We start from the raw sequence: 16,366 nt of genomic DNA, 5'->3' as shown, positions 1-16,366 counted from the left end.
ACACCTGAAATTGTTTTGCTCTGTCCAGTGCCATGGCCAGCCTGCACCATGCCACTGCTTTTCTGGTGTAGCTTTGTTACTGTTCAGAGTGCCCTGGTGTGTGGAAACCCTTCTCCAGGGTTTGGGAGCCCTGTAGGATATGTGCTAGTCTCAGTCCCTGGGGAGACAGACACGGCTCCTTGCTCTGCATCAGATGCTCTGCTAAGGAAAGGAGCGGTGTCTTTGCCTGGGGGTGACACAGCTGTGGGATCCTGGGGACACCTTCAGCAGAAGGGAATGGCTTTCCTTAAGTCACAAGGATTGAAGAGATTGGTATCAGGATAACATCTGGTTCTTCATCGTCAGAATGGAGTGAATGGCCAAGTTTGTGTGTTGGTGTCTTGCTGCCACCTCGGAAATGACCTTGGGTTTGTATGTTTTCTTTGTGTGAACAGGGCCATTATGTGAAAGCAAAAGCTCTTTCTGGATTGGAAAGGACTGAGGAAGCATTGAAGGAATTTCTCTACTGCGTTGCCTTAAATCCTGAATGGAGCTCAATGAAGAAAGAAGCCCAAAAGGTATCAAATGTGCTTCTTGGCTATCACACTGCTCTGTGGTGGTGCCTCCATCGCAGGGATTGCGTATTTGAGGATTCCATTGCAAATTTCTAGGCTGGGCCACTCTTCTTTATAGATGGTGCTCGCAGTATTTCAGCAGGATTTGAGTACACCTGGATTTTGTAGGCTCAAAGCTCCTAATTTTAGTGCCCATCAGAAAACCTCTTCATGTGGGAAATGGCAGGGAGTTGAGAAGGGCAGCTCCTGTCCTGGTGGAAAGAAAAATAAACGATGGTCTCTGTAGGTGTTTGTATAACACCCCATAAGGGGGACCCTGCTCACTGACCCCAGTCAGGTTCTCTGTTACAGTTCATACAGGCAGCTTTTTCAAAAAAGAAATGGGGGTTCAACCAAGTGGTTGGTGGGGACCAGTGAGAGGGGGAGCAGGCTCTACGTAGCTTCTAGCTCAGGGTGAAAGCTGTTTGAAGGTAGAGCAGTGACATGCTGGATGCAGAGAGTGAGGAGGACTCAGACATCTATATTAACTGAGTTTGATAGAAAAACATGGTCTGAAGGTTTCTGGAGGCAGGGTTCTGAGGGTCAGAGTGGAGAGGGACAGCAGCAGGGGCAGGACGCAACTGGCTGCCACCCTAATTGCTCATGGGGAGCAGAGACCTTCGGGGAGGGAGGTGGACATAGAGTTCCTGGGGAGGAGAGGACCTTGGGATGTGTCTGTGGTTGTGGTGGGGACTGCCACATGAGTTTCCTGTGGTCATCAGGGAATGCAAGATCTAGCTGTTGCAAGCCTCTTGATGTTCGGGAGCTCCAGAGCATGTTTACCTGTGTTTACACAACGTAAATTAATTATTTTTATTGTTCTTCTTTTTCTTCTCTCTAATTGACTAGATAATGTGTGAGATGTTTTTCCCAGCCTTTGAAAATGTGCATGATAGTCTAACAGCACCTTTCTCTAGTCGAACATCCCATACGAGATTGAAACCTGCATTTTTGAATAGCATAAACACGCAGTCAGCTGCTGAAGATAGCTCTATTGCTGGGTCCTCAAAGGTAAAGTAAAAAGTATTCAACCTATAAATACCAAAAGTAACATAAGGATCTGTCTGGTCTGTGTGACGTTGTTGTAGGCACTTATTTCATGGTAAGCCTGTTCTCTTTGGCTACTGCTGTACTTCTTGCTGGGACATAGTTCCTCAGAAAAAATAAAAGAATGCAACGCTTCCTTCACAAAATAATGTGATACCTTCCCGTGAAAATGAATTCTATTTTTTCTCCCTCTATGTCTTTTATGCACTTGAGATTTTAATATGATAGGAATACAGTTTGTAGAGATGGGAGCCATAGAGAAGTGTCCTCATTTAATGCAACTTGAGAGTGGCCTTGTTTGATACGGACCTTCGTCCCTTTCTATGCTCAGTAGAGTGACACTAATCTCTTACTGATGTATGTAACTCAATAATCATAAAACTAAGCATGTCTCATGCTGTATATAACTGTTCTTAATTCTTTTTTTAGGATACTGTGTTCAGGTTAACAAAGAACCCGTCCCAAGAATCTGATGTATATAGAAGCACTGATTCTCCTGTTGCTCATAATGTACTGGATCGCTATTTTGAAGACAACAAGAAGTCTTTGGGAGCTATTCTCTCCAGTTTACCTGGGGCTGGCTTAAAAAGAAAGCTGTCCGGTGATGTGAGGGATTTACAAAGCTTGGATGTCCCCAATAAGATCCCTAAAAAAGGTTTGTGCTGTGGCTTAGAAAGGGGATTTCTTTTGCATATGCTTAAAAATGATAAACTATTGTTTCCTCTCCATTTTGTAGGTGTAAATGAAACATTTCTTATATGAATTGGAATAATACTTTCTAGTATGTTCCTTTCTGCTCTAACAGTGTTACTCAGCCATTCCTGTCTTTTTAGAACATGTAGAGTTTAAGATGTAAAAGGCACTGAAGTTCAAATACTGTTTACATTATTCCAGAGCAGTTTTCAATTCATTCAGTGAACAATGCATTTTTCTTTCTCAAAAAGGGCATTTCTAACGTGTAATCCACTAACAGTTTAGTCTTTGTGTTGCTGGCAGCATTTCAGTTTTCTAGGTCTCAGAGGTATAGGTGCATTTCATTGTCTTTCTATAGGCAGGAAAGATACAGTAAGCCTAGAAATTAATCTTTAATTGGCATCAGAAAGAGTCACATGCAACTTTACATGAAATTTTCCGAGCAAACAAAGAAGCCCTTTGAAGGATAAGAAGCCCACCCAGTTTTCTGTCACTTGATAGCTGTGCTTACAGTTGGTATGCTTCTCAGGCTTCCAACAAAGACCTCTGAAGTGTTTTTATTACTCTGGGAAAAAAAAGCTGAAGGAAATATATTGCACCGAGCAGTGAAATAATTGGTTTAAAGGGGCTTTCAAAATTCCACCGCATTAGTGTGCATTTTTCCCCTTAGAAGAAATAAAAAAACATACCTCCTTGACCAAGATGCCTTGAAATATCTCAAGTCTTCAAGTGCTGCTGTTTGCCTACCACCTCTGCAAATTACCGATTTACAGCCAGTTTCTGATCGTGGTGGTGTTAAGGGAAAAACACTGTACTTTTCTGTGAACTGCAGACTCGGTAAATAGATTGTGAAACCTGACACTCCTCTATCTTCACAGCAAAGGCCAGAGATCGCATTTTACCCATGGCCATTAATTTCTGGTCTGTGCTAGATCCTGATGCTGTGCTACTATTTGCAGAGTGACACAGGTTCTTGCTGTTACTAAAGGCCAACATGGAAGATGTAGGTTAAAGATAACGCTGTTTTCCTTTGTAGGCCACGCTAGTGCCCTCTCCCCTGTCCTGTCTGTGCTCGAGATAAACCAGATGCTGAGCATAAGTTATCCTTTAACAAAACATCCCAGTGTTTTAACTTAACATAAAAAGCTGAGCATTTTTTTTTTCACAGTCAAAAGTTTGGTTAATAAAAAGGACACGGAGGTAGTATTTGCAGCTCTGTTGCAACTCTTGCTAAGCAGCAAAGATGTGGGCTGTAAAAAGTTGCAGAAACTGCTTGTATTAATGTCATCAGAAACCTAAGCTGAAGCTGATACCTCTTGAGCTTAAATACTGCTGTGGAGTTTGAGGCCTGTGTACTTCAGGTGTGTTAACTGCAGCGATACACACCGACTTCAAGAAACAGGATGGGCAGAATTTTTTGTGCTTTCTGTTTGCCAGAGCTGCATTAGCTCAGGTAACTCCAGTAGTCCTTAAATTTGAAGCCGCCTGAAATGTGGGATTTCCGCAGCAGGGTAGTCCAGCAGAGTGTAAGCCTCTTTATACTGGTAAGAAAAATTACCCCTGCTGAGACATCTATAATAAACACTGATGAAATAGTTTAACTGTGTGTAAACAAATTAAATTCTGGACTTAACATGCTTAAAAACATCTGGCCAGGCTGATGTGGGAGTGGTGGTGGTGGTGGTGGGAAAGCAATAGCAGAATATTTTAAAAACTAGACTTTGAAAAAACAACCATTTTTGGAGAAGCAAATCATGGGTATTCAGCTCTAAAATGCTTTCTCTGGCCATAGACATCATCCTCTGCTCTCCAAAAAAATTTCCTGCCAGAAAGTCTAAAACCTAAATGGAAAATATGTTTTCTTTTTGGAAGCTTTGTTTCAAATAAAGAGAGAAATTAGTTTATGGAAAAACAACTTAGTATTTGAAGTTGCAGTAATACTGAAATATTCGCTGTAATTATCATCTTAACTTCTAGATGCAGAGGTTTTACCGGAAAACACTGTCATCGCTTCAAGCGAGATACCAACAACTCTTGTTGATGCGTCGGACTTTGAGTGTTCCCTCTGCATGAGGTATGGCTATGCTGACCTGTGATTAAGACCTGAAAGCCTTTCTAGCTTCTGAAAAATGTTTTCACAGTGTCAGTCAGAAGGGAAACCAGCCAAAGAATACCTAAATCATTGCTTCATTCCTTTTTCCTTAAACTTGCATCTGATGAATTGTTACAGACGCAATCTTCGTTAGGCACCAACTTTGTTTACCTCTTCTAAAAATGAAAACCTCTTTATGTCATTGGAGAAAAATGTCACCTATGATTTATACAAAAGCAGGAAAGGATGAGATGGCGAGGTCTAGTCACTCGTTTCCACCGTTCGGAATCTGTATTGTTTATGTTGGCAGCTTAGATTTTTGTTCCATGTTTTCGTGTGCAGGTTGTTCTATGAACCTGTTACCACTCCCTGTGGACACACCTTTTGCCTCAAATGCCTTGAGCGTTGCCTTGACCATAATCCACATTGCCCACTCTGCAAAGAAAAGCTGTCAGAAGTAAGTATGTCTTTGCCCCACTTAACAAAGGAAGTACAATACCATGTTCTTCACAAAGTATGTATGTGGGGGTTTTCTGTGCCCTACTTACAGAAGAGCGCAGTAGTACCCACAGCATCAAGCTGTGCACGGACCTCATTTGCTCCAGGATATATTTCGTTGTTCCTGTTGGGGGTAAAAAAGTGGGATTTGCTGGTGCTTAAGGGAACAGAGACACCCTGCATCGAGTCAGGCTGGTGCCTGAGGAGTCCCAGCTGTAGCCTTGCTCCTACCACCTCTCCGGTCTGTATCTCTGCTAACAGTTGAGCCCTCCTTGATCAAAACTTGTGCACCAGTAGACATAATATGTATCGTAGTGTCTTGGGTAGCAGTAACCTGGCAGACTTGTGTAAAAGGAATATGTGCATCTTCTGCTGAAATAAGGAAGAACTGCCTTCTCTTGGTAGTGGTACAAATTCTGCCAAAAGCAGGGCATGGGGGTAAAATTAATGGGTGCTAGAGTGAGCCACGTACCCAAAAGTGGAAGTTCTGATGCCCAAAAGTTGGATATGTGGAATAGCCCGTACAATCAAGAGCTAATGTGCTGTTTCCCCTTAGGAAAGGGGGTGAGTTGGGTGGAAGAGATGTTAACCTGACTTCTCGTAATCAGACTTAAGAGTTGACTTTTTTGCAGTTTCTGGCGAGCAGAACTTACAAAAAGACCGTCCTTACAGAAGAACTGATAGTCCGTTACTTGCCAGAGGAATTATCTGAAAGGAAGAAAGTTTATGAGGAAGAAATGAAGGAGTTATCAAAGTAGGCTCTCTTACTGCTGATTGCTGTTATGAAAATGTTTTTATCTAAATTGCTAAGGAAACTTTTTGTTTGCTTATTACAGTGCACAAGATTAATGAATTTGTAAAAATGAACCTGCCACATTTCTTATTTTTGACATGGTTGTTGCAGATAAACAGAACTAATAAGCTTGTATGGTAGAGAGGCGCAACATTATTCTTAAAATAAAGATAATTGCTTTATTTCTCTGAATCATTATAATATCAGCTTTGCAAGTTATAATGGGGCTTGGCTGGCAGTAGAAGCCTAATTATAAATGTGTTATGCTTCAGGTCAGGAGAAGTTCAAAGATTCATAGCTATGTCAGTGATGTGCAGTGTCTTACCCTACAACTCAACTAAAAACAAAAACAAAACATGCAATTAAGCCTTAAAAAAATAATATGGGGATTAGCAGCCTTCAAACTTAAAGGGCTTTACCGAGCTTTGGAATTCTCCAGCACCTTGCTTTGAATGTGATTAGTTCTTAGATACTGTATTACTATACATGGTCACGACCAAAAATCTTTAAATGTGTTATTTTAGGTAATGCATCTGTATGTACACTTTTGGGAAACTGGCTATTATTTCCTGACTTCTCCTCTATAAAAGTAGATTAGATGGATTGTTTCCTTAATGCATCAACAGAAAGTTTGTTTGGTGAATGTGACAAACCACAACCAGATACGCGTTTTCAAAGAATGAGTCTAAGGAAACCACCGGAACCAGTGTTGTATTAAGGCTTTATGCTGTATATAGCTGTGCCCAGGAGAAAATTGAACTTTTTAAAACAATTATCTTACAGTTTGAATAAAGATGTTCCCATCTTCGTATGCACCATGGCCTTCCCTACCATCCCTTGCCCACTTCATGTCTTTGAACCTCGTTATCGCCTAATGATAAGAAGATGCATGGAGACTGGTACCAAACAGTTTGGCATGTGCTTAGCTGACGAATTAAAAGGGTAAGGAGAAGAGCTAGAATGTCCTTTGTTGCAGTGTTGTCACGCTGATGGGGTACTGCAGCACAGTATACTTGTCTCCCTGTAGTTCCTTCCAGTCCTGTACAAACCATTACAGACGTTGGTGGCTTTTTAGCTTAGCATATCAAACATTCTTTTGGACACAAAAATGTGTTTTTTTTATTGCTCCCCTGTTGCATGGATAGCAAGAATACGACTCATCCTGCTACTACGGGCTCCAAAAATAGCACTGAATTGTGTATGTGTTTGGAAAGCTTTCTAGCCTGTCTGTTTTAGTGAAAGCTGAGTCTGGATGAGGTTGCTCCTCTGTCTGCTCAGTGAAAAACAAACAAACAACACCAAACAAATCCAAGCCTTGCACAGCTTTCCTGCATAGGCAGAATCATTTGAATGAGACAAAGTATACCCTTGGCTGAGAAGCCTTTTTTGCTGCTGAACATTGCCTTTCGATGTTTGTCTTTACTGCTGTGTTGCAATGTCTAAACTCTGCAGTGAGTGGGTTACGTTGTCTTTCTATATGATCCTACCTTTAATTCTTTTTCAGTGAATTCTGATACTGGTAGGTTTCCAGCTCCTTATATAGAGGCTAAATACTAATCATTAGGTAAAAGTCTAGAGGAAAACCTTCAGTTTTTAAGCCCTTTATAGGTAATAGTTTTTTTTGGGGGGGAAGAGGATAAGCTGGAAAAAAAATAAGGTGGTCTTAAGAGAGATTTGTTTTACAGGATAAGAGTAGGTAGTTCTTGACTTCAAGAGAGTAACGCAGAACTGCCAGTGTGGGAACCCTTAAAAACACATTAAGTGTCCTCAGGAGCAGCATTTTAGGAGGTGATCAAGGCAGGAGCAGAGGGAAGGGCAGTCATATCCAGGTTTGGCAGCCTTTCCTTGTCAAGTTTGTTGGCTTCTTTTATCTTTTCTCCTCCTGGATCAGAGCATGAAGGTGGCAGTAAGAACACAGGAGATGCTTCAGCTTTCAGCTGAATACAAGCAAATACTTGTGAGGAAAAAAAAATGACCCTACGACATCAGTGATGTCAGATTTACTTGGAGTCAGGTCTCATGCAGGGGGCCGAGGCATTACAATCCTAAAAACACGCAAACATATTTATTCGGTAGTGCCACAAAGGGTGTTTTAAAAGGCAACCAGTATGATTGGATATGCTTAGTATGCCCTGTCTGTTTTGAGCTACTGGAATATTTAAACAATTTAAGCATGGTAACTTTCAGTTAAATCAAAAACACTGAAGCGCAGGAAGCCTTCATCTGTAGTCACCTGGCAGGCTGTTGTAGCTTCTTACACAAGTAAAGAAATTATTTTGTTTATTCAAAATTGCGAAATCAGATGGGAATAAAAAAGTAGAGAAACTTGTTTTGCCTCATCTGCTAAGACATGGGTATGGAAGGCTGAGATTCGTGCCTCCCTTGAAAGACAGGGTGACAGGGCATGTTCAGTTCATTACCTTCCTCTGTTTTTTAGCCCATTTAGTCCATAGAGCTGTTTTAAATAGTGCTTAGGCTGATTTTGCTGTAATAAATTCACTTCTTGTAATCTCAGCAGTCGAGTGCATGGGGCTTAGTGATGTGCAGCTGTACTCCTCTTGTTTGCGTAGTGCAGTGGCCAGGAGAGAGGGGTTGTTCACAGCAGACAGCATTTTTCCTCCCCAAACCATGAATTCTAGCAGAGTAGAAGCAGGAGTCCTTTCCCAGAAACGTCACTTCTCCTCATTGCTCCAGAGTCACAAATGGCCAAGCCCTGATATGACAAGCATTTCCCTGATGAAATGTGTATTGGACCCCGTAGGGATTTGTTATCTTGAGATCAGGCTAGATTCAGTGCGTTCTCCTGGTTAGCAGTAAGCTGAGGTATGAGGCTGCAAACGCTGGCAGATCAGCTGTCACGGTGACGAATGGCTGTGGGATCAGCTTCTTTAATGAAATAACTAAAGCACGGGCGCAGAGTAGGTAAAAGCCTGATAAATTAAGTGAAAGAAACATGCAACAGGTTTTTGAGGATGCAGTGGAAACCTGTGCTGACTAAATCTAACAGATACAATTGTGCTTTTATAAAGAGGGTGGGTTTTTTATTTTGTTGTTAACGTAAAGGATACAAGTGCAAGGAAGAGTCTTGCTGTGTAGAAACCTTTTCCTTCTAAAGCCTGTAATCCTCTGCTTACACCTCAGAGTAGGGGGATTGCCCTCCCAGCCCTGCATTTGTTTCTCAGTTTCTTGACTTCCTTATGGTATCTTTACCCATCTTGTTTTCTCTGCAAAGCCGGTAAATTTGCCCCTAGCAGCTGGCAACTCACAGCATGAAACATGCTTCATTTAGTTTTCCTGTCCCTTCTCTACCTCCCCTAAATACTTAGGCTCTGAAGGTGCTGCTGCCCTGGACCTCTGAGGGAAGAAGGCAGAAAGGGTGGGGGTTGTGTGGCTGATGTGCATAAGCAAAAATGTGTTGTCACCTAGGCAAGGACCTCTTTCAAATAAAAAGTGGTGCATTAGGCCCAGTATTTGTCCTGATGTGTATAAACGCTTGTTGATGACTTCCACTTTTATGCCCTTCTGTCATTTCAGATTTGCAGATCATGGCTGTATATTAGAGATCAGGGACGTAAAGTTTTTTCCTGATGGGCGCTCAGTTGTTGATACAGTTGGTGTCCGTCGTTTTAGGGTCTTAAGCCATGGCCAGCGAGATGGATATAACACAGCAAACATCGAATATCTTGAAGATAAAAAGGTGATCTATGGTGCAAAGTTATTCATACCCATGTATTGCTGGATTCACTTAAATAGCCTTTTCTTGTTGCATTTCAAGTTAGCTGTGCATTATTTTAAAACCAATATCATTATAAACACTGTAGCTCTATTTTGACAACCATGGAACAAACTTAGCCTGTCTCTTACACACTTCCCTTTCTTCCTTTCTATCCTTGTAATTATCTCTGCTTGAAGTGTTGCATTGCCTTCGCGAATCTCTAAGTAGCTTCTGATACCCAGGTGCTGAGATTTGTCATGACATGTAGGTGACATCAGAGTCATGTTTTAAAATCGACAGGGGCTTGTCACCCTTCTAAGAACACATGCCTCTGTTAGTGGAGAATTGGCTTTTCTCTTCTTCCCCTGAGCACAGGATATCTGTTTCTAGCTTTGGCAGACTTTCTGTGACTTTCCCAGCTCTGGTTTGCAGAACACCACCTCAAGCCAAGTGTGGGAGACAGTTCTTGAAACGAGCTCTTAGTGACATACGGTTGCTGTGCCTGTGCAAGCATCCGTCAAAGCTGGCTGAGAGCAGAGAAGTGCAGGGAGGGGAGTAGTTTTTAAAAACAAGTCCTCTTACGACACCTGTATCAAGTGAGGTGCTTGTGATGGGTGTTGGCCAAAGTATGAATTTTTGGCCTTGCTTAATTATAGCTTCCTGGATCATCTTCAGAGCACATCTGTAAAGCCTTGATATCTCTTAACGCTGAGTTTAGTAGTGATCTTGTGCCAACTGATGAAATCAGTTCTGGTGTGGAAGAGCTACGAAGCTCTTCAGCACACTTTTGTAGTTGAAGTGCAAGTCTAAAATCCTGGTAGGGCTCTTCCAGCCTGTACAGGATGATGCAGTTGTTTGCCAGGGCAGGTCAAAGGTCAAAGCATGTAATTTGTTCACACCAATGGCTCTGCTGTGTGTATAGATCCCCAGAGAAGGGTGGTGGAACATAGGTGTAAAGACATTGTTTTGTAGATGGTGCCAGAGACCCACCTCTTTTTATAATTAGTGAGATTTACCTCATCTCACTTGAGAGGCTGATGTCTGAGTTCAGCACCCTATGTTCCTGTTACGTTTGGTGAGAAGTCTCAGTCCAAAGCTGCCTATTTACTTGCTCTGTGGTAGATACCTACCTTAAGATTAGCTTAATTGCCCTGTAGAACTGTTTCTCCTTGCCTGAGAAGGGCATGCACAGCAGCTAGCTCAGATGTGTGTCTGAGTAGTAGAGATGAATCACACCGTTAGTGAGTACAGATCTAAAAGAAAAAATCAAATAGCAGTGTTGTTTTTTTGCTGATGCTTTTTTTCTTTTTTACCTAATGGCTAATAGTCGGACCTGTGCAACTAAAGCACTCCTTGCCTCAACGAGGGTCTTTTATTTTTACGGCCATTCCTGTACTGGGAAATCATCTGCTTTCCCTGCTTCCTGCCTGCTCATGTGTCTGCCCTCCTCCACCTTCTCTTTAGCTGTTTTACCATGACCTTAACGCTTCTAGAAAGCATTGCAGATTTCTAAATGCTGTAGAATCCCTGTCCTTTTGCTAGCTGGGAGTAGAAATTCTTTCATTTTACCATACAATGTACCGATGTTCAGAGGTTCTTTTGTGACTGGGACTTGAGGTTGTGGGTTTGAGATGATTAATATGATGACCCAGGATTAGAGGGCAGATTGTTCCGTAGTGCCAATGTTTAGCAGGGTTATTAATGAGGCAGTAACTTCTCCAAGAAATGTCATTTCAGAACATGTAGGGGAGGGTAAAAAAGACTTCACCATCACAGGTTTGAAATATGAGACTTGGGTACAGTTTGCTTAGATAAGGACATTTGAACTGCTGTAGTCACTACATTATTGTGCTTCACTTGCTTCTGGGAAAGCATATGAACTCCGTAGTATCACATCTGTTTTGTTCCATCTCCCTTCTCTTAACAATAAGGTTGAAGGACCAGAATATGAAGAACTTGTCCGCCTTCATGATTCAGTTTATGATCAAGCTGTTGCCTGGTTTACTTCTCTTAAAGACAATATGAAAGCGCAAATTCTCAATCATTTTGGGTCCATGCCAGGAAAAGAACCAGAGCCGCAGGTAATAAATCCTTACGTATTCATTCTTATTCTCTCTATATATAGTTTTTACACCAAGGTATTTTCTGACAGAGATTTTTGCTGTATTTTCATATGTTCTAAACTCTTATTTACCCAATTTTGTTCTCTTAGCATTAAATATGAAAAACAATTATTATATGTCAATGTAAGTTGATATATTAAAAAGATCAGCCTTAAAGGAGGAAATAGATAAGGAGAGCACCTGAAATTAAGTGCTTAGTTTCTGGTTTTTGTTTTACAATGGCTTTGAACAAATAAGAGGTGGGAAGGAGGATGGTGGCCTTCATCAGGCAGTGTTGCTGAACACATGATTGAATGTCTTTCCGTTCTTTTACAGAGCAACCCCAGTGGTCCTGCCTGGTACTGGTGGCTCTTGGCAGTGCTGCCTCTGGAGAACAGAGCTCAGCTGGCGATACTGGCTATGACTTCCCTTAAAGATCGCCTTATCGCCATCAGACGCGTGTTGATATTTGTGACTCGCAAAAGACCCAGATAACATGGACTTCAGTTGTGAGTGGGCACTGAAAGCATCTCGTGACAGGTTGTATGGGGGGGGGACAAAAGGGGAGGGGTTGTTTTTGGCTTTTCAAAGGTTCTTTCAAAAATGAACAGCCCTTTCTGACTGTGTCCGGCATCCATCAGTTGCATCGGTTTGTTATCCTGGGTATTCACCAAACCTTGCACTCTCTCCTGTTGTCCTGGTGAAATCTGAGCCTCTACAAAGCTGTGCTACAGTTAGAATGTAGATGATAGATGTGGATAATTGCTTCAAAGTACTATGGTAGAGTTAATATTTCTAGCCTGTAAGAGAGTTAAGTACTAGAGTAGCACCATTGGCCTACGTGTGCTTTGGATTTCCACTTAGTAGGAAGAGGAAGCTCGACAGTGGATTGAAGAGGTGTTTCCTAGACATCCCTGAAGGTAGTGAACAGAAGAGGAGCTGTGCTTCCCAGCGGAAGTATGCATGAGGACTATAACGAGCAGTATGCTCTGTTAGTGAACTGGTAGGCAGTCTGTCATACACCCACATCTCTCTTTGTCAGGAAATAGCAGTCTGTGAGGAAAAAAAACCTAAGCCGTTTGTGGTCAAGGCATCTGAGGATGTTTATCTGAAAGAATAATAGCTACTGAATAAGTACACTATTCAGTAGCCTTAGGTAATCCCTTGTGTTGTGATTTATGTGTTGTAGCGGATTTAGTATGTACAAATGTCTGGAAAGGTGTACTTTGGTTTATTTGAAAAAAAAATCAAAGTAATCCTAGCTGGTCTTATCACTAAATTCAAATCAAACCGGCTCCCTAAAGTATGGTGAACGCTGCTGTGAAATAATGATTTCACTCCAAGTACTAGGAAGGCAGACTGCAGTTTTCTTCAAATGTGTTCTGCAAGTGGGACTGACGAGGATAAAACACAATCTCCCATTTGCCTGCGGTGTCATGCCAACCTCATGTTACGTTGGAATGATCTCTGTTGAACGTGTTTCAAACCAAAAGTATTGTAGTTTAGTACCAGTTGCTGTATGTGATGGAAATCAGTACACAATAACACCGTGAAAGGAGGCGCAAACCGAACACTATAAAGGCAAGTTTCAATGCAAGCTCAAGTCAGGTGTTAACCTTCATTTGTGTTCTTGATTTTTATATGATGTTTTGTTAATATCTAATTTTCATAGCTATGAAATTGATCGCTTGTCAGTCAAATGATCAACGTTTGCTCAATTGCCAATGAAATAACTAACAGTGTTACCAATTCAATTGGCATCGTTTCCTATAAGTAGAATTGTTACTACCAACAGGAAAGAAGTTGACTTGAATCTCAATGTGCTGCAAGCGTAGCAAGACCAATTTAAAGACTTGTTCATGTGCAGAAGTCTGGTAAGATGAAATGGCTGTTTACCTAAATGGTCAAAGTGCCTGGTTTCTTTTTTTAGTTCTTTTGTCCTTATTTGTCAATGAAGATGTATTTAAACTTTTTTTTTTTTTTTCAATTTGCACATGAGTTCTGGAAGAAGACTGCATTCAACTGCAGTAATTAAGTAATTACCTGTTCTCTTTGGGTATTGTAGTTATAACCTGTGTGGTCTGGGAAACAAAAATACAGAGTTTTTTTCCTTTCAGCAAGTGGCTACCACAAATGGTTTCTGTAACATACCCTGAATGTACTGTAACTGCCTCTACCTTGAACACGCCTTTTCTATTTAAATAATTTGTAAGTATATTCTCTGAATTGTGAAGTGCATAACTTACAACCAATGATGTAATAACCTCTACAGTAGCCTTCTGCAAGTTCTGCTACCATCACCAAAATACTAAAACTCAAGTTGAGTGCATTTCCTCCAGGATTTGAAGATGCTGAAGAGAAAGCGTTGAAATACAAAGCAATTTTGAGAGAATTGCTCTGTGTACGGGGGAGGAAATGTCAGGATTCAGTAGGTCTTCAGCCCACTGTCAGTTCAGCTACCGAAGGGTGATTTTACAAACTAATTCTCAGACCAGAAGATGGACTGTCTGATCTTGCAATCCTTTCTGTTCAACTTCCTGTTCTTCCCATCCCTTTCCATGCTGCGTATTTCTTCTAGATTCACTCATCTCGTTCCTTCATGTGTGTGGCCTAGTTTTGAGTGTTAATAGTTTGGCTGCAAGGGACACTGATGGTATTTGTATATTGCTGGTCCCTGATCTTACATGTGCTTAATTTTGCTTTTAGGAGTGCGTTTAAGAAAAAAAAAAATCAAGGTGCTAGTTAGTGTCTTCTTGGCTTTGCCTCAGTAACTAATGTGAATATTCTTTGCGAAAGTGATTTTTCAAGATACCTACTGTTGAGGTACTTCTGAGAGGAAACCCTACAGAACAAAAGAGGTTGTTTACTGCTGTTCTGTAACGTGTAAAGACATTTTACATGAAAAGTGACATTACTGTGTTCATGAAGGCGTGCATAATTAATGAAGTGATAGTTATCGGTGAGAAAGCTGAACTGTAGAGGGATTTTTTTTTAGTCGAGGTTTAAAGCGGTTTTTGAGTATGTCAGTGGCTGATGTTTTGGATAACTGATACAACTTCGGAATTGTCTGTGTGTGGATGCAGATAATCACATTAGCAGCCCAAAGCTGACATTTCTTCCAAAACATTGAATGCTGATCAAATAGCAAAGCTTTAAGAAAACAAAAAAAAAAATCACCACTACCCTGTGGTACTCGCTTTCTAAGGGAGAGTATCCGTTTCTTTGTTACCAAATTATCTCTGCCATATAGTCTCTACAGCATCCAGTAGTACCTCACTGGACCAGCTAGCTATCTCGTTCCTCTCTTGGCAGGGGAAAGTGTCCGCGTCACGGCCGTTCTGCGCTTTTGTGTAACTTGTCACCAGGGTACATGTGGAAGCACGGAGCTGAGCTCCTGGAAGAGATAGACAGGATTTGTTGCCTTTCTAGCTCATTACACTTTTCTTGCTTGCTGTCCAAGCAAGGATGCTGGGGTATATGATGAGTCTTTTCACTGTGGTGAATGTGGCCCTTCTTTATACATCATAAAGAGGCCAACAACAAAAAAAAATCCCTCTACCTCTACACCTGTTGTTCACCTGTAAAGCTTCAAGCTACAAAATTATATATATTTTAACCTTTTTTTGTCTTTCAGAAGCATACTAATTGTTTGCCACTGAGGCCTTTTATCTACTGTATTTTAATATGTTCATTTGATAGTCATCGAGATCTCTTTGTACTTCTAACCTGTAGATCTTGTCATGTTTCTTACTGCTCCTTTTTCCTTGTTCTCCAGTCCACTTTTAAATTGATAAATAGAAAGCTGTACACTCTCTATTCCAATTACATTTTACACTAGTGGAACTGGTATTTTGGTAGCGCCTTAATTTTGCAGTTGTGAAATGATTGTATCAACTCTTATCTGGGGCTTCTGACCAGATTTAAATGAGTATGTTTAATGTAGATAAACTTGAAACCATTTTTTTACTGTTTTAAAGCTAGTTATGAAATGGAGTGTGTACATATGTATAAATATAAATTATTAATCTGCACCTTTTTGTATCTAGTAAATACCGGAGGAGTTCATGTTCTAACCACATTTGGCACTTCTTGTTGCATAAGCAAAGCCAAAACTTTTTTTAAAAATTGCAATGTTCATTTCATGTATATTTGCAATATTCATGGGAAATGTATTTAATTTATGTGATATTTGGAATAAAACAGATTGAATTTATAAGCCTGTGAGTTTATGGCAAAGCTTGTTCGTTGTGTTTCTGAAGGGAGAAACTTGGCTTCTTGTTTTGCAGCTGCTCAGATGAGAAATGGGTATTCTTTAGCCCCAAGTCAGAGAACCATAGAGTCATAGAATGGCTTGTGTTGGAAGGGACCTTAATGATCATCTAGTTCCAGCCCCCCTGCCATGGGCAGCCACCCGCTAGGTATGTATGAAATGTACCATGTCTGGTCCCATGGAATAAATCCTAAAAAAATACAGTTATAATTAAGGATGCAAAACGCTCTATTGACAAAATCCAGTGAAAGAAAATGGCTCTATGGCACTGCAGGGATTAAGTGAGGTTCCACCACAGGTCAGTAGGTGTGGCTGGGTGCACCCAGTAAAGGACTCTGGCGTGTGGGCTGGGCTCCTTGGGCAGCAGCATCAGAGTGCAGTTGTGAGAAAGCAAAGCAAGTTTCTGGAAAGCGTGTCCCAACTTCTCAGTGCTAGCCAAGCAAAATCGGTCTGAATTGACTTACAGATTTCATTGTTTTTTTCCTCACAGATTGACTTCAGCCTTATTCATGCTGCCTTTGTGCCTGTATTCACTAAGTGCTCAAGCAAACATCCGTCATAGG

At 41.1% G+C, this 16,366-nt stretch overlaps 1 protein-coding gene across 2 annotated transcripts in view; it reads left to right on the top strand.

Moving 5' to 3' along the window:
- The window catches only part of LONRF2 (LON peptidase N-terminal domain and ring finger 2), a 34,159-nt gene extending 18,407 nt beyond the window's left edge, over positions 1-15,752 (top strand). Inside the window, exons 3-12 of one of the 2 annotated variants that reach the window (XM_072030963.1) lie at positions 435-557; positions 1,443-1,604; positions 2,070-2,295; positions 4,311-4,407; positions 4,768-4,882; positions 5,556-5,677; positions 6,500-6,658; positions 9,251-9,413; positions 11,363-11,512; positions 11,870-15,752. In XM_072030963.1, coding sequence (XP_071887064.1) covers positions 435-557; positions 1,443-1,604; positions 2,070-2,295; positions 4,311-4,407; positions 4,768-4,882; positions 5,556-5,677; positions 6,500-6,658; positions 9,251-9,413; positions 11,363-11,512; positions 11,870-12,028 — 1,476 coding nt within the window. In that variant the 3' untranslated portion in view covers positions 12,029-15,752. The remainder of the gene's footprint in view (positions 1-434; positions 558-1,442; positions 1,605-2,069; positions 2,296-4,310; positions 4,408-4,767; positions 4,883-5,555; positions 5,678-6,499; positions 6,659-9,250; positions 9,414-11,362; positions 11,513-11,869) is intronic. The other variant, XR_003492828.3, reaches the window with a different exon arrangement.
- Positions 15,753-16,366: the final 614 nt, after the last annotated feature.

Source organism: Anas platyrhynchos, chromosome 1, assembly GCF_047663525.1.
Source record: "Anas platyrhynchos isolate ZD024472 breed Pekin duck chromosome 1, IASCAAS_PekinDuck_T2T, whole genome shotgun sequence".
In the NCBI taxonomy this organism is placed as follows: domain Eukaryota; kingdom Metazoa; phylum Chordata; class Aves; order Anseriformes; family Anatidae; genus Anas; species Anas platyrhynchos.
The sequence above is the reverse complement of the archived record's forward strand: the minus strand, read 5'-3'. Positions and strand labels throughout refer to the sequence as shown.